This window comes from Lonchura striata, chromosome 8, assembly GCF_050655825.1.
Source record: "Lonchura striata isolate lonStrDom1 chromosome 8, ASM5065582v1, whole genome shotgun sequence".
Classification (NCBI taxonomy): domain Eukaryota; kingdom Metazoa; phylum Chordata; class Aves; order Passeriformes; family Estrildidae; genus Lonchura; species Lonchura striata.
This window is the reverse complement of record NC_140710.1, coordinates 6,142,576-6,169,326: the sequence shown is the minus strand read 5'-3', so window position 1 is coordinate 6,169,326 and position 26,751 is coordinate 6,142,576. Positions and strand designations below refer to the sequence as shown.

Below are 26,751 nucleotides of genomic sequence, written 5' to 3'. Positions count from 1 at the left end.
TCTTTCCCCCACTACGCATCTGAAGTTTGTGTTGTGTCTGAATGCTGTGAAGACAAGGGCAGTAATTTTGGGTAGATATGACACATACATTTCTGGTACATGCACCTTTAAATTTAGACATCAAGGAAGAGTAAAGTATGTAAGCTTCATGGAATGTAAGTTCCTAAGTTTCAGAAATGAAGATGAAAAAGCCCATGCTGTTGTTGTGAAGAAATTGAGAAGTAAAACATGCTTACTGAATTATTCATGATGTGTGATCCAACAGGAGCTTGAAAATGATCTGATTTGACAGACTGCATGTTTTAATTAGCTCTTTGTCCTGAAAGACAGAAGATGACTCTGCAATGGGTAACAAGTGATCTTGAGTTCTGGACTTACATACCAGTGGGTAGTAACCATTGTAATCTTGTTTGCATACAGAGTCAAATAAAACATAAAATTTTACTGTTTTTTTCCCTAATAAGTCTTTCTACCAAATCTTTGCATGGAGGACTGTATTTTTGAAAAAAAAAATCCTGTTTTTTACTCATTGGTGGTTTGTGCTTTGTTTTCTTTGCAGTGGCACAAGATCCTCGCCTTCATATTGTTCATCCCAATATATAGTAATTTAGGATCTCCTTTTTGGTAGCATACAGCTAAAATTACCACTGAAATGTCCTGCTGATTTGCTCCTGTTTTTATTCTCCTTCTTTCCAGAGTCTAAGTGTTGTGTGTTTGCTCATCAGCTTCTCTCCATGCCATGACTCGGGATATTTGAGCAATACTACTACAGTTTCTCAACTATTAAGGATCCTTTAAAAAATGGCATGCCAACCTTTGTCCTAAGAGGAACTTTGGGATTAGAGTAATTCTAAAAGTCTTCCAAACTTTTATGGTGGTATATGTGAGATGCAGTCAAAAATTTCAAAAGACCTGTAAAGGAATATGTTTTTTATTTAGCTTGGACATTTAATAAAGATATTAAAAATAAAATTAAACTCTAAACCACAGGGAACACAGCTCCTCAATTATTATAGCATGCTGTGTTAGAGTATTTTATTTTCTATTTTGGTCTTGAGTTGCTAGCTATAGTGAGTTGAAGCATTAAATCTTCAACTGGCAAATATGTGAGTTGCTGACAATCAGGAAGCCTTGCTGATATCTGTTAGGAACATAAGTACTCATCCTCCTTTACTGTCAGACAGAGGAGAGGACATTAAGGACTTCTGTGGATTTGGCAGTGTGTTTTGCCCTTGGCAGAAACTTGCAGAAAAGCTTGGGGAGTTGTTGTGTTCTTTTATATAATAATAATAATAATAATTTTAGATAATAGACCTAAAGATTTGCAGCTGACCTTTTCTGAGAAATACCTACTGCAACAGACAATAAGATCTCATTTAGAGTGGCTGTCAGCTTAGTGACTGTGAGCTTAAAAATAAAAGGTTCTCCATATATCCTGGTACATCAGTGAGTGAAATAACAATAGTGATATAAAAGGTCTTTTCTCTCTTCAGTTGGAACTCATGAGCACAAAAATTTGTTATGACATTTTTCAGTCTTGCATCAATTGTTTGCTAGAGCAATGTTATCATTATAATGTAAATTAATATATTATAAATGGATGTGAAATCAACTGGTATTTTGTACAAAACATTTCTACTTTTTGAGACTCCTGAAATGCAGCTGGTGATCAAGGTGGGCAGCTTTTCCATTGCTTATTTGTACATCTGTGCGCAGTAAATGATATGGCAAGTGATCTGTTTTGTTGCAGAAGGAGTTAATTTAAAATTCCAGAACAGTGGACAAATCTAGGAGTATGTCAGATGACAAGTGTAGTTTATCTTGGAATTATTTTGCAAATAGTCTTTTTTCTGTTGATGCATATTAATTTTCTTTAGAACTAGCTTCTATGTATATCTTCAACACATGCCTTAGTCTAATTATATTAAATAGCAATGTATTTATGTTGTATCATGATCCTTTTAAAACAACCATGTATCAAATTTTAAGTTGACCTTGAAAACTTGAACTCTGCATTTTGTGATATTTTAATGCACAGTCCTTTCCTACCAATAAGCTAACTGCAGCTGTTACCCATAAGAAATACAAAACTGTTGTACTGTAAATATTTATAATTTGTGAATTTGTAAATACAGAATGTTGTAGTAATGGGAATAGAAGTGGTTGACCTTTTCCTCAAATCCAGATACTGTGGGAATAATGGTAAAGTATTGTTTTAAATTGGAAACTTCTTCTAATGTGTTGTATCTCTGGTGGGAAAAAGCGGGTTTTTAATTGAGTTGTCAGGTCTAACACTGCTTCATGCTGCAAAACAAGGTTCTCACCCTCTCCTCCTCCATTGCCTTATTTCACAACAGTGAAAGCCAACTCTGAAGAGAATAAAGCTGTTTTGGATGATGTTCAGAGAACAGATCAAGTCAAGGTCTCTGTGGTTTATAGGTTATGGCACACATTTCCCACTGAAAATGTCTCTGCTGGTAGTGAATGTTTGAAAAGAAAAATGAATCAGGGTGTCTTGTTGCTACAAGACTTTGGTAGTGAGGCGTCCATGTTACTGCTGTTAGGGCAAAATATTACTTATTATGTGAAGATAGTTATGTAATGATTCATGGTTGGGTTTTTTGCTTTGGTTTTGTTTTTTTTTCCTTAATTTCTCTCTTGTCATCTTCTTTTCTAGCCTGAGAGCATTATCTCTTGGTGAGACTATTCTGTGCATTTTGCTAGATTTCCAGTGGCTGCCTTTCAGGGAAACAAGGATTATTAAAGTAGACATTTTAAGAGGCAGCACAATTCAAGTAACACCCATTAAGTCCCTTAACAACTTTTACAAGTATGAATCTTTGAAGCATCTCAAGAGGAATGAGGACTGACACAGAGTACTGCTAGCCTACGGTACATTAAAAAATCAGAAGCACAGGGAGTTTAAACTCCTTGTTCAAAGCCACATGAACTAATTGGTGGTAGCACAGATCTGAGAGTCAAGTCTTCAGATTTTTTAGTTGGCCTTTCTGGTTTCTCTAGAATTTTGTTGTTATTTTTTTTTTTTTTTGACTGGTGTCACAGCGGTTTTGCTCTTACCATTATGGTGATCCTGATAATCAGACATACTAATGTAAGAGACTGGAGGTAGTAAAATGCAAAGCAAGTTTGGGGAAGTTGTTAATCTGAATGAAGCAAGTTTAAGCACACAAATGATTTTTATTCCTGGAAAATACTTTTGATTTATGTCTTTGATGTATGTAAAATTTGATTTACAAAGGACTTTTCCCCTTAAATCAGGACAATATGTAAGGGAACACTGCTGACTGAAGGCTAAGCATCTGATTGTAATTTGTTCCCTGGCAGGTTTAGACAAGGATCTGGTGGTTGTTCCCTGACAAATGGAGAACTATTTCCAAGCAGAGGCATATAACCTCGATAAGGTTTTAGATGAATTTGAGCAAAACGAAGGTGAGTAATTTTGGAGAGGATTGTAGATGTGTATCAGGTGTCTTCCACAGAGGACAGTATAGAAGAGGGGGAGATCTGTGATACCCTTTGTGAGTTTGAGGTGCAAATTAATCTCAGAATTTACAAAAAACATCTATTAATTTTGCATGGTATATCTTCAGCATTTCTTAGTAGCATTCTATTCTGCTTCCATTCATCATGTTTACCTTTGTAAAATTTCCTAATCCTTTAATAGCAAATGTGCCATACATTTCTAGTGAAAGGTTTTGTGAAGCTTAATCTCAGTAGCAATATTTAAATCATTTATTTTAAACAAATCAGGCAAAATTTATTTTAAGCTTCTTTTGCAGAAATGTTTTATTAGGTCACATAAATCATATAATGAAGGTTATCATGTTCAAAGCACTAAATTTTTTGCCTAGTCTGATTGGTAATTCTTTGCTGTCAAGGAAGTTGAACTGTTCATTTTATGGGGGCGAGAATCTTTTCAGGCACTTCTAGCTGTCTAAAATATATTAATCAGTACTTTAAATCTGCTTTTGCAAATTCAACCTGTTACTAATTGGGGTAGCTCTAAACTTCTTGAGTTTCAGAAACATTATGGAATGACACTACTAATGGTTGACCAAGGATGTTGGTTATGGCAGGTGAGCTTAATTTTTGTGCCCATATTTGAACACTCCTGCATTTCTTTTTGGGACATTCTAATGCAGCAGGATTAAAAGAACCTGTAGCTTTAACATGGTAGTAAGTTTTGTTGTTTAAACCCTTTTTCAGATGCCGCTGTTTCACCTACTCTGCTGGGTGCAAAGTGGAATCAGATTCTAGATCCACCTTCTCGTCGCCTGTCATTCAACTCGGCTGTGGCCAGTGTGAATGAAGCTACAACTCCTAATGAATGTCAGCAGAGATTAAAGTCTTTCTCCTTGTCCCACTCAGTGACTACACCAACAGGAGGAGGGGATCTCTGTGCTAATGGAAAGGATTTTAGCATAAGCCCAGAGACCCAAGTCATGTGGATTGATGATCAGGCAGCAACAGATGATCAGTTGATTAAAAGAAATAGTAATCGGGATGATCAGTGTAACTCTATGGAAGCAGGAGAGAAGAAATGTGGAAATACAGCTTGCTTGCCAGAGGAGAAAAATGTGCTAGTGGTGGCAGTCATGCACAACTGTGACAGAACACTCCAAAGTGGTGATGTGGTGGATTGTACGAGTTACAGCAGTCAGTCCCTAATGGACTCTGTTAGCTTTACACTGGATAATGAAAACCGACAGAGTGACCAGTTTAGTGTCACTGTAAATGGATCCACAGAAAAGGATATTGATACAGAAAAGCAGGTAGACAGGCTGTGCACCGAAGATGAGTCTGTAAGTCATTTGATTAATGCTTCATCTGAAAGCCTGACTGCTGCATGCCCCTCCTCTCTTTTAAAGGAGGATTTTAATATGAATAAAGATTTGCTGTTTTCAGAAGCTACAACTGCAGGGATCAATGCAGTGACTCTCTTGCAGAGACCAGTTGATGGTACTGCTAAAATGCAAGAAAGTTGTGCGCCACTTGAAAATTTCACTAGTAAAGCCATTCCTCAGAGAACAGATCTAGAAGCTAAAAACTCTTCTGGTTCCAGTAGTGGAAGCTTAATTGTAGAACAGGAAACAACCCAGCAGTTGCAGTTTAGGCTATCTGGGCTCACCGAGACCTGTCAACCTAACGTGGCTGGAAGTGGCAATTACAAGGAATGTGTTGCAGAGGATGTTGGTGCTGCTGAAGGCGAAGTCATTGAATGTGATAAAAATCTTGGCACAACAGAATTGCACAACATGGCAGAATGTTACCCTGAATCTCAGGAGATGACTAACTGGGAGCTGACAAAGTTGAATGAGGTGAATAATAAGCAAACTTTAGGTGAGAATGAAAGACTTTTGCAGACCAAACAGCCTGATGATGCATCTGAGAATAGCAAAGAAGATGAAGATGGGGTACTGGAGGTAGGCATAGACTTAAAAGGGTCTGGTACAGATGAGCTTGGAGGGTCCAGTCTCTCTGATGTGATGGCTACATCAGCAGCAAGCTCTCTGTCTAATGGTTGTGATTCCTATGGAATGCAGAACCCAGTTGTTGCTCATGTTCCAAAGACTTTACCCTCCAAGGAAGACTCGGTAACAGAGGAAAAGGAGATTGAGGAGAGCAAGTCAGAATGTTATACTAATGTTTATGAACAGAGAGGAAATGACGCCACAGAAGGGAGTGGTCTTATTTTAAACAGCACTGGTGACCACATAAAGAAAAATTATTTGCATAATCTTTGTAGTCAGGTTTCATCCATGCAAGGGCAGACTTCACCAAAACCAGTGACTAACCTGCAATATATCAGTGTTCCTTTTGGTGGTGCAAGACCTAAGCAACCCACAAATCTGAAACTGCAGATTCCGAAGCCATTGTCGGACCACTTACAAAATGATGTTATTCCCCCAAATTGTGGAGGTAATAGTAAAAACAAAAATGTCTTTGGTAAGACACAGTCAGGGGATACAGCAGACACGTTTCCTGGTGAAACATCTTCAAATGCCTCTGGTACTGGTTCTAATGGGGAACATTTGGACGAGTATGAATCTGGAGTCTCTAATAGTTCGTGCCTTGCAGTAGCCCCAGATAGTCCAGATAATGATCTCAGAGCTGGTCAGTTTGGAGCTCCAGCCAGAAAGCCTTTTACAACTTTGGGTGAGGTGGCTCCAGTGTGGGTTCCAGACTCTCAAGCACCAAACTGTATGAAATGTGAGGCCAGATTTACATTCACCAAAAGAAGGCACCATTGCAGAGCCTGTGGGAAGGTAAGTTCATCTTTTGTGAATAAGCTCAAAGCATACTTTTTTCCCTGGTACTGCACAACAGTGCATCAGAGGGCTTGCTAAGCTACTGGATATAGTTACCTGTGACATCTCTTCCTAAAAAGCTGTGTCTGAGTGAATCAAAAATGGGAATTTCTGAGCTCTGATCTATTTAGGGTGCTAGTAAAGAATAACTAATTGTTATTAGTCTAAATGAGCAGTTGTATTTGTTGATTGCAATGATCTTGGGTTTATGTCAGAACTTTTATAAAATGACTTGGTGCAGGAAACTGCTTTACAGAAATTACTGCCTCAACAATCCAATTAAAGTTACTGAAACAAATTTGTGCATTGGGAGTGGGCTGTTGGAATGCTGGCATTCCTGCTGGTTTACACGGCTGATCAACTCAGTTCTTCTCGGTCTTCTTTACTATTCTCATATTGCTTGCATTATTTTAAATAGTATTAATATGTTTTTAAACATACATTTGCTCTTGGAAAAAAAAAAGTGATTAACTGTAACCTGGTGTATGTCCACACAGTGAGAAATGTCATAATGAAGACAACTAAAGCATAATTTCTGTATCACTTTTTGTTCTGTTAGAAATACTTTATTGTTGAGAGTGTTTTAACATTTTATGTGTGTACCATCTAGGTGAACTCAAATTCTTATGTGATGATTTTATTGTAAATTATTAACCTGTAAAGTATTCCAAATATCTTTTACTGAAATACATGTCAATGACATAAGTAGGAACTCAGGGAGAAAATGATGATTCAAAAGCTGTAAACTAACACTCTTATCAATTAAGTATGAATGAATATTGTAAAAAGAAATACTAAAACCAACAAGAAGTAGAATAAAAATAACTTCAGTTCATTTAGGCCTCACTCAAAGGTTTCTGAAGTTGATTAAAACACCTGGCTGTTATGGGTGATAATTTTTGCTACCAGAAGAGTGCGGGGAAAGCAGAATGATGTGGATAAAGGACCTTCAGCCCCTGGCCTACCTCTCCTAGGCCGCATGGCTTCCCTTCCCCCATCCAGCCACAGGCTGGGCGGGCGAGGTCTGAGCTCTCCTGCTACTCTTCTGCAGACCAGAACCAAAAGAGAAAAGTTCCCCTGGCAGTTCTCTGCTTTTAAACCCCCTGTGTTCTCAGAGGCATGTCCAGTGTTTTCAGTGGTCACACCAGGTGTCACTATTCAAATCTGAACACTGATTGGTTTGACCCCAACTTCCTGAGAAAACTCATTTCCTTATCAACCTACAACCCTGGACACTGAGAAGCTCTGAGATGTTCCTCGTGCACTGCTCCAGGACTTGCAGTTGGTTCAGCCCATCCTGCAGCAGTTTGGTTGCAGTGGTAGTCCTCATATGGAGCCAGTAACCACAGGTGATCAATGAGCATCACATAAAGCACATGCCTGCCTTCAGTGTAGTTTTGGTTTACATCAGGAGCCTCATTCTTCTCATGGCTGTTAAGGAGAATCTGTAAGGCAAGGAAGTTATTGTCCATGATTTTAGCTATGATGTGTTAACTTATAGTGAAATTTAGGTTGTCTTTTTTTTTTTAAAGTTGAACAAATATGACTTTGGTTTTCATGTGCAGTAAAATTTTCTACTTATTTTTGTGTTTTAAACAAGATTATTGCTTGGATTTAATTGCTTCTCTGTAATGGCTGAAGCCCTGAGTAGCACAAGTGAATGCAGAAAATGAAAGTATCTGTAAATGGATAAAACATGCAATGATGGAACAAAGCCAAAAATTTCTATGTGTTTTCTTCTTTTTACATTCTTCTGACAAACCTTGAGAAGAACCACCAGTGCCAGTGATATTTTTTAAAATATATGTGGGAAATGGATAAAATAAAAAATCCCTCTGCTCAGTAGACAAACTGACTCAGTAGACTTAGAATGGATTGTTTGTAGAAGCTTTTGTTACCAAATGTTTGTCTGGGCCAAATTTGCACAAGTGCAGCCAAAAGATGTGGCAGAAAGGACTCATTAATAAATGCTAAGGAACAGTGTAAGTCAAATAGTACTTACTGCAGATTGCTTTACAGCCCTTAATTCCTATAACATTCTGGGCAGAGAGAGAACAAAGCTTTGACAGACAAGTTCTAATGAATGTGGCTGCAGTGGCTTGAGAAATCCCAGCTGTCTGCTCCTGCTTTCTGGTTGCCAGCCCCAGAGCAGTTGAAAACTTTACTAGTAAAGCCATTCTTCAGAGAACAGATCTAGAAGCTAAAAACTCTTCTGGTTCCAGTAGTGGAAGCTTAATTGAAGGAGCCACCCATCCACATGTGGTGTAGGTAACTACTGAACCACAGGGATGCTTCCGCTGTTAAATGTCTGAGTCTCACTAAATGACTTAGGGAGACACCATCTTCAGCCCTTGCAGTTATTTGTTTCTAGGGGAAGTCATGGGATTAAATATTTTGAACACAAGCTTTAGCACAACAGTTTCTTGTTAAGCTTTATTAACATAATGACAAATCATTTTAGTAGGGATGAATGTATCAGTTGCATTTGGGAATAAACACTGCATTTAAAAATAGCTGAGTGGCAACTGGGAAGTCTGGGGTTTAATTTCAGGGTAATAATTGCAAAATTAATGGATTATATGCACTATTTGGATTGACAGAAAGTATATACTTAGAGTAAATTTTGAGTTAAAATAAAGAATCTGATGAATATGTGTGAACACATTAATAAATTACATATTATGTATTTATGTATCTTCTATTGTCAGATTAAATCATCATCCTTGATAGGAAAACCAGAAAATTTGTATGCAATCTTTTTTATTGAGAACCAAACCAATATTTTTCTACTAAAATATTAAAAAAAACCAGCAACTCCACTAACAACTAATGCTTTAACAACTCCTAGGGAATCTGAAAACCCTAATAACATAAAAACTTGGTTTGACACTGCTCTGTTGTTTTTTTATAGCATGATGTACTGAGATAATGACTTGGTGATTGTTAATAACAAGTCTGACTTGTCAGTTGTGCTGGATTGCGTTCTCTGCATTACTGCTGCTCAAGGCTGATGCAGCCTGAGAGAGGAGGTGGGGATGTTCTGTCATTTAATATTTTAATATTGTCATTTAATATTTAAATAATTTAAATAACGTCATTTTAATATTTAAATCATTGCATTTGGGAGCTTTCATGATTGTGTTGTTTGAAAAAGGTTCCTAAATTAGATATTAATTTGTGTTGGGCCTTCATTTATGGTTGACATTGATTTTTCCATGTTCAATACTGAATGAACTTTTGACTGGAAGTTTTGCCCAGAGAACTGAAATTTTGTTAAATGTCTCTAAAATATGCTGTGATGTTGTTATAAATATTTCCTAGAATATTTGTAAATTGGGCTAAGATGTAAGTGCAGATTTTTCAAATATATTCAGTGTTTTAAATATTTTCACATATGTGAAAGGGTGGATTTTATTTTTGCATTAAAAATCCAGTGTATGCTTAATTATATTTTGCTTTTGAAATGTTTGAGTTGTCATAATTAGAAAACATTAAAACTGGTTCTAATGAGACAAGGCTGAGTTTTCTGCACATTTGATTTTCAGCTCTCGTGTTTAGTTCAGAACCTGTATTTGCTTATTTTGAACACTTGCCACTAAAAATGTCCAAGTAACAGGCTGCAAAGTAGTCGTAATGTGGTATGATCTTTAACTTGGTTGAAATTTAATTAAGCTTAAACGCATTTATACATAACAATTCTGTGTAGCTTCTTGTCTGTATTACAGAAATAATGCTGCTGGAGTGATGGAATTTTTTTTTTTTAAATTTAGAAAGTGTTATAGATCATAATAATGCATAGTGAATTGCAGAGATAATATCCACCCATAATTAAATTTTGAAATTCTCTCTTGATATCTGAACTCATTTGTTAGGCAGCTGCTGCTGTTTCTAGATCGCCTGAGTGTGAGATTACCCTTCTGCAGGAAGTGAATGTTCATCACTATCTTCACATCACCTGAAAAATAACCCTGAGGAACTACTGTTTTTTTTTTTAAAATAAAGACAATATAATTATTTAAAACAAAAAAGAAATCATTAAGGGCATGTGTTCTGCAGGATTGTGAGAAGGCATTTGCTACTGTAGGATCATGGCTGCATGCAAGTGTGTTTTGGTGCACAAGCCATGCTCATGTTTGATGGTTTTGCTTGTCTGGAAAGCCTCAGGAATGTTTTCTGCCCAGGACTGGGGAGTTTTTAGAGCTGGTTCAACGGAGAGGGACCAGCACTGCAGCTGCATTTTCACAGCACTTTGTGCTCCCTGGGCTTTGCCCCAGACCCTTTAGCAGCCAGGGTGCCCAGAATGCAGTTCCTGAGTTCTCCCTACTGTTGTGTTTGTATTCATGTCAAAATAAGTTTTTTTTACAGAAATGGAGCAAGATTTTCATGCAGTACTAATGTCATTCAGCTTTCTTAAATGTCTTGATTTATATGGTTAACACTTAACAGCATTTTGATAATCACTGTTCCTCCTCAGCCGAGGAATAGCTTGCTAGATATGAAGAGATTAAACAGCTGGAATTGCTATCAGAATCACAGAATTATTTAGGTTGGAAAAAACGTCTTGAGATCATCAAGTCCAGTCTTGTCTGATGACTGATCACTGCCTTGTCAACCAGACCATGCCACTGAATGCCACATCCAGTCTTTCCTTAAACACCTCCAAGGACAGTGACTCCAGCACCTCTCTGGGCAGCCATTCCAATGTTTAATCACCCCTTCTGTGAAGAAATTCCTCCTGATGTCCAAAAATTCCTTCTGGCCAATTCCATGTAGATGAATTGTACTGCTGCAAAGAATTAATTAATTAAGTTTGAATTAATCTGTGCTATAGTAGTCTCTTATATATATAGAATACTTGTGCATTGAATTCCTATTTAATTCTGGGAAGTACTCATGCTTTTTTTATGACTGAAGTTAATTCCCAAATTGTTAATTCTCTGAGGGATTTTAATGTGGTAGGTATTTATTACCCCCATTGTCATTTATGCCAAACAAATTTTGAAAACACCACAGTGCACTATCAGGACAAAATGTGTTAATGTGTTCCACAAAATAATCATCAGGATTAGTAGTACAGGCACCCTGGGTAGGTATTGGTCACTGTGGCTTTAATGGGGAAATACTGATTTTTTTTACCTCTGTATTTTGCATTTCAGGAGCTTTGCAGACACTCAGTTGTCCAGGTCCATCAGTTTGTCCCATATTTGTGCACACCCTTGAGCAGTTTCCCCTGTGTTCCAGGTGTTTTGTGCTGCGTGCTGTAGCCTGAAGTGCAAGCTGCTGTACATGGACCGAAAGGAAGCCAGAGTGTGTGTGATCTGCCACTCAGTGCTGATGAATGGTGAGTGGGCAGGGAATCTGAGATGTGGCACCTCACTTGCTTTGTTTGGAGCTGCAGTGAGGCCATCTAAAAAGAAAATCAAAATACTTCATTGTATGGGTAAGTATTCTAAAACAGTAAAGATGTTTTGAGAGGCTGGCATGGAATCCCTGTGAAGAGTAGAAAAACTGGTAAGGTTGCAGTGAGTTTTGAAAGCTTTCATTTGGGAGTGCTCTACCAGGATTGCAAAAACTGTGACTTTGGGGTTGATTCAGAAGTGTACTCTGTATCCTTTGTTGCCTGAGCAGATAACCTGCTACACATTTAGATGGAATGCCAAAGAGTAAAGTAATGCAGTAGTGCCTGTTCTAGATCATGCATTATAGGAGACTGGGAAAGTAATATTTACCCACAAATTAATCCAACTCCTCTTTTTAACTCCTTGGTGCTAGAGTAGGACATCTTGTCTAAATACAGGTCCCCAAATGTGAGCAGCTGAGCTTAGATGGTTATATTCACACATTCCTGGAGAGTGTCAAACCCAGGGTGGTGCTGTGGCTAAAAGCCTGGTGAGAACATGGACACAGGAGAGAGGTTCCAGGTAGTTCTGAAATTCACATGTAGAACTGAAAGGAAGTTCTATCACCTCTGCGTGGTGTATGGAAAAACTCTTGTTTTGACCAGCAGGCTGTGGAATGTACTTTGTGTGTTGGTCTTTACTGTATTAACACTTCAGAGCTGTGCTATAAACATGGGGAAACTCAGAGCACTCTCTTGGGGCCTGTGAAAATCTCCAGAACTTCCCACACTGGCAGTTACCTCTGGGTGATGATTTGTCCAGCTGAGTTACGCCCATGACACTGAGACAGCTGCTGCTGGAAGACTCAATATTCGGTTCTTCTGTCTTGAATTGAGAAGGCTGAGAAATTGGATTAGGTTGAGAGAAGACCCATGTGGGTGCTTCATTCATGAGATAACCTGTCTCATCATGAGAAATTCCAGGCATTTTGGCTTATTAGTGGGAAAGTGAATGGGTGTCTTGGTCCTGGGGTGGTATAAATATATATATATATGGATTACTCTAACTTGATGCCAGAAGTGAGTTCAGTGGTAGAGGAAGGTCTGAGAGGTGCATTCTAGCATGTAAAAGATAGGATGAGAAGTCAGAGGAATTCAGGCTCTGAATGCAAACTTCTGTTAGGATTAGTGTTTAGTAATTATCAGGATGGTTTATCATGGAATCTCCATTGCTGCAATTGTTTAGATAAACTTTGGAGACTTCCAACAAAGATTCTAACCAAGAATTAGTTAGGAAAATTGTGGTTTGTGTCAGCATCACACAATGTAATTTTGGCATTGTGTTTACATAGTACTGCATAGTGGATTATTTTGGCTGTTTTTAGAAAGATCTCTTACTTCGTTGAACATCTAAACTAAAACACTAAACTTAAGGTCATAGCTGTATATTTTTTCTCCAAAGAAGTTGAGTATTGGTTCAGGTTTGGTTGAAAGTAACTGAGTGCTTAATCTTGAGATGGCAATATGAAATTAATAGACAGTATCTGTTACTAAACAGGAATATAATTTTCTCAGAAAATTTCAAAAAGATGGACTGTTTCAAAAATACATTAATCAGTGTGCAGTGGTAGGTTTTAATTATTAATAATTCTTTACTCTAGGCCAAATGTGTAAGGTGACAGGAAATTGTAAGTTATAATATCTAGAAATTAAAAACTCGTCCCAGTAATGATGCTGAAGGGGTTCTAAAGTGTTACATTTTGAGATGGAGAAATGAACACATTTCAAGGTGTACAAGAAAAATACACTTAGCAAAAGACAGCTGGCTCTGTTGTGATGAGTAGGATTAATTTTCATCTGGGGGAAGAGGAAGAATCTGTAAATACTTTCTTGAAACAGAAGTGTTGTTTGAAAAAGACATAATAAAACTGATCATATTATAATGATTTCATTTGAAAGCCTCTCTGTCCTGTTGCCAGGGCAGATGCACATTGATGGCAGCAGTGACACCAGTGCCTTGTTCCTTCCAGGCCAGTGCTGTGCTTGCCCTGTCTCCCTGTGTTCCTGTCCCTGCTGCAGTGCTTCGTGGTGATGCTTTGGGTCAGTTCACCTGCAGCCTGAGTGCATCCCACCCCTCCTGATCCTTCCAGTTTCTTTGTCAGTGCAGCTTTTGGGGCTTTTGTCCCTGCCAGTGCAACAGGTTAAGCATTAATCTTGGCAAGACCTGGAAGCAGGGGTAGGAACTGTAAAAGCAGTTATTATTTCACTTGATTGCTCAGAACCTGGTTTGTGTTTGACTGGGGTGTGAGGGGAGGGTTATGTGTTTTCTGGCACGTTTCCATGGCCAGGGTATGTGTTTCATCAGTTTCTAATGCTATTTTAGTGTATTTTCAGTTGATAGATGTGCTGATTTGGCACTTTGCTCCATTTAAAGAAGGCTTTAAGAATGCTCTTTTACTTTTCTAATAAAGGAGCCCTGGACATGTAACTTTGTGCATTTTAAATACTTTCTTCTTTCAGGACTTTTACTATAACTGGTATAGAATTGCTGTTCAAAACGTGCTTTGGTTCAAGTAATTTTCCCAGCTGGAATGCCAATACCTTTTTCATTGACAATCATTTCACTATTGGTTTTGCAGGTTGATGGGGGAACCAGGAGGGTTTATGTTCTGTTGAGTTCTATTTGGCCTTTTTTTTGGTCTTGTTATTTCCACCTTGGTTTTCTAACAACTTGCAGCTGAAGGAGCCAGGGATGTACATGTTCTGAGAGCTTAGGTGCCATCATATTTATGCCTGACTCAAAAAATGCATTTATTTTTAACACACTAATATGGTTGTGGGTTAAACAACCATACAAATTTTAAGCACACGTGTGAATTTTCTGGCATCTTGCTACAAGCCTTCCTTAGAGGTGAAAAAGAAGTAGCACTGTGGAGATAGTCTGGTTTACTCACTGCAGGATATTTTCCTATGATAGATGTTGTTGAGAAAGAAGATTTATGTGTTATTTTTTGGCCATTTGAATTAAGGCTCAAGTCATGCCTTCCAAATTAGTAGCATAAGGGTTTTTTTACAGTTAAGAATTAAAGTTGTTGATCTGTACACAACTGCCCTGCACACAAAGAAATGCAGTGTGCTCTTTATCATAAATGAAAGCTAAATCTGCTCAAGTATTTTGTATGAAACATTTGTAGTGAAAATGTCTATTTCTCCATACATTGTGATATATATATATATATATATATATGTGTGTGTGTGTGTGTGTGTGTACACATTGACTATTTTCAATTAAATCTTGGAAGACAAAAACAAAATGAAGCATGAGGAACTAAGCATCACTCAAGTAAAAAGAAGTATTTTCAGAAAATACTTCTCTATGGACTGATATTTTTATTGCACAGGGCCAATTCAGATTCTCCTCGTGTTTTTCTTGCATAATTTTAGTCTCCTGGGCTGTTACATGGAGGAAATGGTCTTTGGGAGGTGGCAGGGTCCATACTGACAGCAGCTGAAAACTTAACACAGATTTTTGGACTGTTGGATATCTTCCTCTGTGTTCATGGCTCTTGTTCTTTGTTTGCTTTAGCTCAAGCCTGGGAGAACATGATGAGTGCCTCAAGCCAGAGCCCTAACCCTAACAATCCTGCTGAATACTGTTCTACTATCCCTCCTTTGCAGCAGGCTCAGGCCTCGGGAGCCCTGAGCTCCCCGCCTCCCACTGTCATGGTACCTGTGGGAGTTCTGAAGCATCCTGGAGCAGAAGGTAGGAACACTTCCTTTTTTTTCCAGTTTACCTGTTGTAAGCATTTAGGAAGAATATCTGCACTTCATCCATTCCAAATTATGGCTAATGCCAGTGTGCTATTCCTGCCCTCAACAGGGACATCAGGTTTTTCAGGACATGTAAACTGTGGTTTGTGTCTGTACATGATGCTGCCATAGGGAATGCACTAGGTGATATCCTAAGTTCCTTCCAATCCACATTTTTATATTTATTTTTTCCGTTTTGCTGTTTTATACTCAGATTTTCCAATTTCCTAGCCAATGTTGCTGTAAGATGTTAAATGCTTTTTTTTTTACGTTCTCTGCAGTGGCTCAGCCTAGAGAACAAAGGCGTGTTTGGTTTGCTGATGGGATTTTACCCAATGGAGAGGTTGCCGATGCAGCAAAGCTGACAGTGGCTGGGACAACTTCCACGGGAACCTTAGCAGTGTCTCATGATCCATCAAAGCCCATGGCCAACAACACTTCATCAGCAGAAGTAAGGGAGTGTTTGGCATTAAAAATCCTGTGTTGTGAGTGGCCTGTGAGCTGCTGTGGTGACTGCAGTAAGACTGATGTAGGAAATCTGCTCAGGCTTGTTGTAATATGTTGCATGGCAAGTGTTGTCCTTATTTGAATGCTTGCAGAGTGCTGAAACAACCATATCTTTTTAAATTAAATGAAGAGTTTTGGGGCAAAGCACTAAGAATGTTTGTTGTCTCTGTGGCTTCCAGCTATTTGGCTCTATAGCTGGTGTGTGAAGGATATTTGTGTAACGTGCTTTAAAAAAGGTGAGTTGTGGTCAGTAAGGACTTTGAAACAATAAGATAATCAGAGTGTGGATCAGAAGAATATTCTGTCACAAAATTTAGTATGCAGGAAAGTGCAGATAAAGTTAACGATGTTAAGTCCACCATACCCCATGTAAGTGGAATTGAGACTCTGAAAAAAGTTCAAATGGACATAGATGCATTAAGATTTTGTGAAGAAAGGGCTATGTATGATGTTAGAGAAGGGAGTTACAGGTTCTGAGCAGATCTTCTATCAATAGTTCACATCCAGGAGTTATCACATTATTTTCTTTTGTTACAGAGCCAAATTACTTGGTGCTTCTGTTTCTCCAGCAGACATGGACTCCTACATCTATAATAATTTATCCATCCAGCTCTTACATTTTTATTATTATTACTGTTTTAATGTTGTCCTTCCTTGTTGTTTGCTTCTTGTAGACTGATAATGCCTCTGTATTCTCGGGAAATATAACTCAGGTTGGCAGTCCTGTTGGCAGTGCAATGAATCTGATTCCTGAAGATGGTCTTCCTCCAATTCTCATCTCCACTGGAGTAAAAGGAGGTGAGGGCATAATTTGGCAGCCAGCTTTTATGCTTACCAGATGCAATAATCTAGTGGCTACTGTGTTTATTTTAAAAATAAGATGCTGGCAGTATGTTGAATATTGGAAGGAATTCTCAGTAAGCACTCATGGGTAAATGTTGGCCACTTGCACAATTGGTCCCTATTTGCATCCAGGAAGAGCCCCACCTTGCAATGAAATTCCTGTAACAAGTAAAACATTAAGCAAAAAATTAACTGCAGTCCAGAAACATGTGCTAATTTCTTTACTAATCAGACTGTGGGGAATGTTTCAAACAGAGATAGGTTTTAATTAGCCTTATGAATATTCATTATTCCCGTCTCTGAAATTCTTCAGGAACATGGGCTGTGTCTGAGGCATCTCCAGGCACTGGATTCAACAACACTATTGCACATCTTGGCCCACAATATAGCTTTTAGTCATTGTGATATCCCCTTATAAAGAATCCAAATCAAGGAGGCTTCAGAAAATTAAAAACTAATTTTGAAAATATTAGAAAATGTGTGTTTATGTGAAATTGCTTTCCACAGTCTGTTTCATGACATCCTTTAATACATTCCTTGAATTAACTTATTTTCTCTTATTTGGTTGTTTTATTCTTATTAGATATTTTGTTGTCACAGTGCTTTTCTAATGTTAAGCTGGAAGTAACCTTTTATTTCAGGATAGTGTCAAAACCAAAATGTTAGCAGTATTTAATTTCAGATCTGTTCCATCCTGTGTTAGCTGTTTATGGTAGTTCAGGTAGTTCAGCCTTACTGTGATTTAAATTCTTAACAATTCTTAACTTCTTAGTCATTTGGGATTTCAGTTGACATTGTGACACACTTTTCAATATGATTTCAATTTTCTCCTCTAGTTAATACTGAAAAATAGTTATTTTTCTGAAACAAGATGCACCTTTCTAAGGATGCACAGAGGCTATCTCATAAATTCGGTTGAAGTTTGAAAATACCAGTCTAGGAAACAATCACTTAAACCAGCAATAATTAAATAAATTTTTGTCTAAACGGTCAAAACAGTAAAAAGAATTTGTATTGGGGTTATCTGATTATAATGTAGAGTCCATACCAGTAATTCATGTGTTTGCTTCTTTCGTAGACTATGCTGTGGAAGAGAGACCTTCTCAGATCTCTGTCATGCAGCAGCTGGAGGATGGTGGCCCTGACCCTCTAGTATTTGTTTTAAATGCTAATTTGCTGTCCATGGTAAAAATAGTAAATTGTAAGTGTTTATTATTAAATAAGTATTAGTCTATGAGAAGGGGAATGTTATCTAGATTATCAGTAGGAGCAGCAGCATTTTTATTTGGTAGGAGAGTCTCAGAAAAAGTGTACAGGTTGAAAACTTTGTATTGAGCCATATTAGGTTAAATGTCAAAAGGCCCTTTTCTGGCGATTTAGGTATCACCAGAATTTAAGGTAGAAAATATAAACTAAATATATTCTACATAAATAATTTTATGTAGAAAATATAAACTGGACTGATAGAGCCTCCAATCTCATGTTTGGAGATCAGTGTCTCCTGTAGAGCTTAGCAGGGCAGGGTATTTTATCACCCATTTTCCTTTGGTTGCTTCACTTATTCCCCTGTCATCCCATTCTGGAAAAAGCAGATGGGATCCCCGAATACTGCAGAGGTTCCATGCCCCTGTGCACCTCTTCTGTCCCTTTGTGTCCTGTGCCTGTGTGTACCTGTGCTGAGGGAGGAGTGGGGAGGCACATGGATGGCTTCTCATGCCGGTTCCTCAGCTGTTCTCTACTGGATAGAAACACGATGGAGAAATTGGGAAGGACAGTTTTGTGTTATTAAGTTGTTTATAAACCTTTCAGCATCTCTTGGATTGCAGTACAATGTTTTACAAATGTATGAAAAGGTAATATATTATAGACACAGGTTTTATTTCAATAACTTTATAGTCTCAAGAAATGAATCTCAGAACATGTATCATTACTAACATCCCTGTGAAGCAGAACAACACAGTGAGGTCTCATGGAGACACCTGACATCTAGGTCTCCATATATTAAGAAAGATATCACTGCTGGAAGCTGTTTTAATTGTCTGGATCATTGTACACACAGCCAACAGCCTAGCCTGTTCCCAGGCTCCTTGGTTCACATTTAAATCCTGTCCTTTCATTTGAATACAGAAACTGCTAAAAGTCTGTTCTGTGGTGTTAATCCCAAAATCTGACTGGGAGCTGTAATACTCTGGTTCTTCCTTAGCTGTAAACTGGGAATTACTGAGCTGCTCTTGTTTTGGATGTGCTTGCCCTCACGGTAACAGATGTAGGACGTAATTTGTCTGTGTGACAGATAACACAACAATACGTGCTGTAAAACTGCTCCTTGCAAGAGCTGTCTTCCTGCAGTGAAATTTAGGCATCCTTTTTGCAAGTCTGCTCTGCTGATCCATGTTTGCCTCCGTGCAGATGTGAACAGGAAGTGCTGGTGTTTCACCACGAAAGGCATGCACGCCGTGGGGCAGTCGGAGATCATCATTCTCCTGCAGTGTTTGCCTGATGAGAAATGCTTGCCTAAGGATATCTTTAACCATTTTGTGCAACTTTACCGGGATGCCTTAGCAGGTAGGAATGCTCTCTGTTAAAAATGTTAAAAATCATACAGGGTCAGATACATTTTTGTCACAGCAGACGGCTCTTTTTGGGGAAAAAAAAAAAAATATATATATATATATTAAGGATAAAAGCTGACAGGGAGATGAGTTGTTGGGTTTTAGCATCCAGTGTTCTAGTCATCTCACCAGATAAAATGCTGCTAACCTGGGTAGTTGCTCCAAAGATCTTCCAGCCAGAAAGAAAATGTTGAGAATTCTTGTGGATAGTATGTTCAATATCTCCTGACCAGGTAGTTCAGAAGTTTGATTCTCATACTGCCTGTGTCTGTTACTACATTATGGAGATCCTATTTATATTTTAAAATAATATATATATATATGTTTGCCTAGAATGAACTGTAGAGCATGTCAGAAACTATCCCTGAATTCTGAATTTTTGTATCTTTGATTGCAAGATTTTTATATAAATCATTGCACATTTTACATTTACTAAGTAAATAGGCTTCCACTTCTAGGTTTTATTGTTGAACCTTAGAATTCAAAAATCCTTGCATAAGGAAATATTATAAGTATTTGGTTCCACTCATCAGAAGATAAAGCTTGTTTTCCAGAGGTAAAATTGAATCACATTAAGGTTATATGCTGAAAATACATTTACAGGAGGTTCTGGTTATCATTTGTAATGCCTTTGGAGTGATTGAATCCAGTACTTTAATAAAATAATGAAAGATATTTGTTTCCTAAAATATCTTTGTACAATAAAGGTCAGCTTGTCCAGGGAGGTTGCCAGGTTCAGAATGTATTGTTATCTCATGTCATAATGGATCTCGTGTGCATGGCAAACAACTACTGTTCTAAACCTCAGTTCATTTTCTTTGTCTTATAATGATGTTATTCAGAGGGAGATAGATATGAAAAATGGCAAGCATGTGTATATAAATGCATATATATGTATATTGCAGATATAAATCCAGCTTGGTGTGTATATTGCTATGAAGTTCTGTATAATTACACTACAGAAATACATAATTTATAACTCCTACATAATGTATTTGTAATTCTTTTTTTAGTACTGTAGTGGTAGTAATTTGATATCCTACAATTCCACTGGTGCAAAGAGCTGCTTACTATTGTAAAATTCTTAATCAGAAACCAAATGTTGCTGTTGAAGAATTCCACTGTGTGTTTTCTTTTGGTAGGATCTGCTGTGTGTTGTGTTTCAGACATGAAGGATGAGTAGACAGATATCTTCAGTTACTGCATAATGCCTGCAGGTTTTGTAGATAGTGCACCTTGATGAATTCCCAAAGCACTTGGGAATACTCTTTCAACATCCATCCTTTTTTTCTTTCCAAGGCATGCGTTGAGAGGCAGAAGGATCTGTTAGCATATTTGTAACTTGGCTGCTTTAAATATTATTCAGGCAGAGAGGAGGTGATGCTGCAGGGGTTTCAGTTGGGTGTCTGTAATCCCTTGGAAGTGGTTAGCAGTTCTGCTCTTGGAGGTGGAGCCGTGCTTTCCAAGCTGTTCATTTCAGAGGTACTGCACCTCTCCTGGCAGTGAGATGATTTAGACATTTAGAGCAAACAAGAATTCCCAGTAGAATTTAGAGACTATTTAACAGCCTGCCTTGCCATTTCATTTTTCATTATATAATATGTCGGCTTAAATGTGTTCTATATCAGGAAACTGAAATAAATTCTGTGGATGATTTTATTTATTTCGTTTACTATAAGTTTTCTTAAAAACAGTAATAAAATAAAAAGGCACATACAGTACTTTTTATTGGAATGGAAACAAGAATTACTTTTTATGTTGTTGATATTGCTTTGAAGTGATTTTAGATTTCTTGGTCTTGTTTTCAGCGGGAAAACACAGCATCCCTTTTTGTTTGTTGGATTAAAGCCCAGTCCATAGCAAATGATTTCTTCATGAGTCACATGAATTTAGGAGCTTGAATTCTGTGCTCAAGCCTAGAAGCACAAAGTACTTGTATGTACTCATGCCTCTTCCCAGATGTTTCCACTTTCCTGAGGGGCTGACTTGTTCTGGAGGCAGAGTCCTGCCCTCTGTGCTGGGTGTTGTTTGCAGGCTGGCTCTGGTGGGATGGTAGCAGAGAGATTTTGAAGGATAAAATGGTCTTTTTCACTTTAGGCTATATGCATGCAAGTTATAAAAAAATAAAGTCAGTTAAGGCAAGTATTTATTGCTGCTCACTTCTCATCACTTTCTTTTCCTTTGGCCCCTCTGTCACCAAGCTCCCTGCTGTGTTGCTTTTCTTGTTTTGAAATTGGAAGCTAATGATTTCTGTTGTGGTTGTAGTAGTTGCAGTGCTGTAGTAGTAATCCCATGATTATCCTTGTCTGTTGGCTATAGGCCTGGCAGTGAATGGGAAAATGAGGACTTCTGTCCATCTGAATGGGTACTTTGAGGCAGTTGGAAGTGTTAATGTAGTGCTGCCAGAGATGCCCTAGTGCATCAGCTCTGTGCTGGAAGACAATAAAAGCTACTGTTACTTTTGTAGTAGAAATGTAAATCTGGCAACTGCCTGAAATGGGTTTTTGGTCACCCTGGTTTTTGGGGATATTCCTTGTGAGGGTGGGTCTATCCCAGATACAGTTTGTGCTTTTTTTACCCAGCATGGTTTTAATCAAATATGGTGGTAGTTAATAGTAGATCTGTAAAGAAGCCCATGTAGATGTTCTGAACAGAGAACATGTTAACTAACTAATACACCCCTGCAATTGGTCTGTGGAAAGGTGGAGACAAAATCAAACTGCATGAGGTGAGTGAGTGATGTTAGGAACACTGCCGCAGAGTAGCCTGAGAGAGTTTTGGATGCTGGCAGCTGCTGCTCTCACTGGTAGTAAGTGAAGCATTATGGCCCTTGGCAATAGGAGTAGGTTCTTTCCAAATTACTTTCTGATGTGTTTCAATAAAGAGACACTGACTATGGCCAGAACTTTGAATGTGGAGCTGATATGGAGGTTTTTCTCAGTTTTGGCACCTGCACCAGATGTGTTGGGGCATCAGGGTACATTCATGGTCTTGGCTCTTCTGTTGCTCTTTGTGGCTCTTGGAGTGATTTGGTTTGTGTTCCTTTTCCAAAGGAAATGTGCTCAGTTGCTCTTGAAGAAAATCCATCTGGCAAGATTGTTCACAGGTGAATATTGCTTTGCATTTCCTGCTGCAGGACTCGGGTGCTGGGGTTTTCAGGATGCCAGCAGAGTTTGGTGCATGGCAATTCCTGGCTGTTCTGGATGGCAGTGGAATAAGGCTGATGGACTTTCCCAAGCCACAAATAAATGCCTTGTCTGAGTCTGGATGCCGTTACCTTTTTTTTGACCAAAAGATAGGAAGCATGCATTAAGAATTTTTTTGGTAAAAGTACCTAACTGGCTTCACCACACATTGAGGGCAGTAAACCAGTGCAGGAATTTCCCCCCCCCCCCCCCAGTCTACCTTTCCTGGTATAGACTATTTTGAGGCCAGAAGGGATTGCCAAACAGCTATACAAAGCACATTGTTCATCATGGAGAGGTATCTAAGTGAAGAATTCAAAACACTGTGGATGAAAGCATCTTTTTTTTTCTGGAGAATTTTGTAGGGATGCTTAAGATTTAAAGTCAAGGATAACCCAGTATAATTGAGAAGAGAATAAGTACTGACCTCCAGTAGAACTGCTTAGATGCATCATGCACACTGAAAAGAACTTCCTAAATAATGTCAGTTGTCAGGTATCAGGTGCTAGAACTTAATATATGGAAAGGCACCTTTCTGCTCACTCTGAGATTGCCTCATTAGAAAGGAAGTTGTGATGTGTTTTAAATTAAATTACATGCTTTTGCAAAGTATAGTTATTTTTGAAGGTTTTTCTGACGCCTACACTTTCTCTACAAGCCTCTGAAACAGTTCTGTTCTTAAAATGTGTAATGGTGCAGTGGGTTTGGTTTGACAATGTCAGGCTGGGAATAGCAACTTCTTGGTGAGGCCTTGGCTTGGAATCACCTTCAGAGACAGGGCAGGAAAGACTGACAGCCCCTGGTGAGGCCAGAAATGTTTGAGGGACAAGCCCAAAGAAGCTTTTTAACTTGGTTGTGCTGACTGAAAAGGGCACTAAAGAAGTGTGTAGGATAGCACTTGCTTCTTCCCATGCTGTCCACATCCAAGCTCTTGAGCAGTTATAAATAATGAATTGCAGCACAGCTACCTAATCCCAGTAATTTGTCCTATTGAAGTGGTGGCAGCCTCTTGGATCTTGCACTTTGCAAGCTGCTTGTGTCAGGAGTAATTTATGATGCTGTGGTTTATGGAAGGAAAGGGCTGAGCAGCTGAGTTGCAGATTCAACTCTGAGGGTTTTTCCATGTTTCTGTTGGCTGAAAAATTATTATTAAGGGGCATCCCAGGCATGTGAGCCTTGAGGCTCCATCTCCTGAAACAGAAAAAATAAGTAGTCATCCCCTCATGCTGCAGCACTTGGCACCAGTCTCAAGTGGAAATGTCTGGTTGCTTTGTCATTCCAGTGGGCAGTGCCACACGTCTCAGATCCATACAGGATTGTACAGCTGCACTTTGCCTGGCCTCTTGCACACAGAAAATACACAGAAGAGGGGGCAGAATTTGGTGCAGTTTGGCAGTTTATACACGTCATACACTTGAAGGGTAAAAAGGATTATTGTGATCATGTTGTTGGAGCTGAGAACCTCACCAAGTAACTTTATTATCAGGCCTGTAGCTCTATTTGGGTAAGAACAGATGGGAAGGGGAAAAGGAAGTATAAATGAAGAAGAGGCGATTAGTGAGGGTAGGTGGAAACTGCAAAAGCAAACGAGTGCCAGCAGCTATTTTAGATAAGTGAAAATATTTCTCATGAACACCAGAGCATACACTGGTTTGCACTCACTAGCAGGATGCCCACGTTGGTGCACTGGTGGTTCACTGAGCAGGCATTAGTGTCCCAGCACAGCTGACAGAGCTACATTTGCACATAGGCAGGAGCAGGGATTCTTGGCAGCTGACATTTGATGTGGCTCTGTTATTCATGGTAGTTTGATCAGTAGCTACTTTTCATCAAGCATGCTCAGCTAAGAAGTTGTAGCCACTCTGAGAGTTCTGGAGTTTGATCTGTGTGATCATGTCAGCTTTGGCCTGTGTCTATCTGTAAAATTACAGGTTGTCTTTGCAGGACAGTGGCAAACTCTGAACGAGCCTCACCCTGCTATGGGATGCGGGGCTGCCAAAGCTGTCACCTTCTAACAGGGAACCTAATATCTTACTTTGTGCAGCATTTGTGAGTACAGAAAAAATCCACAAAGGGCCATGAAATGTGAAAAATAAGGAACCCCTTGAGCTTATTTGATAGTTGGAGTCTAAAAGGAGCCTTTTGTTTACAGACCTGCCAGTCACTATATGTAAAGCTGGAGGACCCAAGGTAATGTGAAGGACAATATTGAGAGATGATTGTGCCAGGGTGGTCTGGAGGAGTGCAAAGCAGTATGGCCACATCTCCAGAGGGAGAGCAGGAATAGCTGTATTATTATAACTTGTATTACTGAGGATGTCAAAGTATCTCTTCTGTGACTCATGTTTTTACTTACTTAAAACCTGGCATTTGTCTGTGCGTGTATCGTGTGTAAAAGGAAGAAACTCTCCAGGTAGTGTCCAGTGGATGTGCAGATGGAGACGTGCACATAACTGCTTTGAGTTCAGATACAAACACTCTGGTGGTGGAGAAGGAGCAGAAACTCCTAGTTAGCCATCTCTGTCTGCAGGTGGGAAAGCCTGGGATTGCTGCAGAAGCCCAGGAGGTCTGCATGAGTACCTCAATCCCATGCAATTCCTCATGAGTGGTGTGATCAAGCACACCATGTTCTCAGAAATTGCCTTTTTCTGTGAGAGCAAATCAGCACTATTAATATTCACATCTTCCTATGGAGAATTGTGATCAGCTGTTCTGTACATTATTTGCATGCTGTTGTTGTCATTTGATAAAAGGAATCACACCATGGTTCTTTGCTTCGATGTTAAATGCTATGTTGGATGCTATAATAACCTAATCAGCATTCAGATTCATTCAGCCATTTGAGTGTAAACAGTTTTGGAAATCAGAAGCATCAAAGAGTGAAAATGTGAATAAAAATTAGTGATGTTTCTCCCCTGTGTCTCTCAGTTGCATTTTACATTAAGTGTACTAATGAAATAAACAGTCTTTTGTGTAATTCTTGAAATGACCTAGATCTTCAATATATGTCTGAGCAAGCCCCAGTGGTTTGCCTAAATGGAAGGACAACCAGGGGACATTAATTGCTTGACCAGGTGCACATCCATCCTTAAATTGCAGCTGAATTCAAAAGTTTAGTTCAAACAACAGCAGCTTCTGCAGTGGAAGTCCCTTGAGTAAGGCACTGAGAAAAGGCTTTGTGTGGGTGTGTCTGTAGTGCCAGGGGGACATTTCAGGTACCACCTTAGCAGCAATACTGGCCTGAACTCTCCTGTGATATCCTGAGAGGGCAGTGAGGGCCTGGCACAGGTTGCCCAGAGCAGCTGTGGCTGCCCCATCCCTGGAAGTATCAAGGCCAAGTTGGGGCACTTTTGCACAGGAGGTAACTTGAGCACCTGTGTGCAGCAAATCATTGCTTCAGATGTGGTTAATACACAGGAAGAAAAGTGAATTTAATACGGATTTTTTTTCCCTTCTGAAAAACTCCTGACACTCTTGATTCAGTTCTCAATCCAGTGAAGTCATGAACTCCTCTTTTTCCCATAGGTAACATTGTTGGCAACCTGGGACACTCCTTTTTCAGCCAGAGCTTCCTTGGAAGCAAAGAACACGGAGGGTTCTTGTACGTGTCAGCAACCTATCAGTCCCTGCAGGACCTGGTGCTCCCAACCCCACCCTACTTGTTTGGCATCCTCATCCAGAAGTGGGAGACGCCCTGGGCCAAAGTGTTCCCCATCCGGCTGATGCTGAGGCTTGGAGCTGAATACAGGCGTGAGTAGCAGGCACTGCTGGAGGGGAATGGATGAATTCTGCTTCAGAGCACTCTCCCAGCCATGGACTGTTACCTGTCAGAGCCACCCAGGCTCAAACAGGCAAGGAAAAGCTGTGTGTCAGACCCACAGTGCAGCACCGAGGTGGTGATGGGACTTACGGCCTTTTTACAGCTCTGCTGGGTCATCAGGGAGGTTTTTGTGGAGACAAATCTGTTTCTGAGCATGTTTGTATCCATTTAGTGACCTGAGAGTTATGTGCAGAACAAGTCTGATTAGCTGGTGTAGTTAGCACCAGGGAGAGCTTTGAGATGTTAAGCTCTTTCTATGCTGAAACGAAAGACCATTTGCTTTTAGGTTTTTAAGGCCAGAGAGTAA

At 39.1% G+C, this 26,751-nt stretch overlaps 1 protein-coding gene across 2 annotated transcripts in view; it reads left to right on the top strand.

The window, feature by feature from the left end:
• Nucleotides 1-26,751, top strand: part of ZFYVE9 (zinc finger FYVE-type containing 9) — a 56,530-nt gene that overhangs the window by 16,426 nt on the left and 13,353 nt on the right. For both annotated transcript variants that reach the window (XM_021529383.3, XM_085586254.1), the window contains exons 3-11: nt 3,346-3,450; nt 4,228-6,287; nt 11,571-11,670; nt 15,254-15,430; nt 15,759-15,928; nt 16,659-16,782; nt 17,906-18,028; nt 19,237-19,392; nt 26,150-26,374. In XM_021529383.3, the coding sequence (XP_021385058.1) occupies nt 3,381-3,450; nt 4,228-6,287; nt 11,571-11,670; nt 15,254-15,430; nt 15,759-15,928; nt 16,659-16,782; nt 17,906-18,028; nt 19,237-19,392; nt 26,150-26,374 (3,205 nt within the window). In that variant the 5' untranslated portion in view covers nt 3,346-3,380. The remainder of the gene's footprint in view (nt 1-3,345; nt 3,451-4,227; nt 6,288-11,570; nt 11,671-15,253; nt 15,431-15,758; nt 15,929-16,658; nt 16,783-17,905; nt 18,029-19,236; nt 19,393-26,149; nt 26,375-26,751) is intronic.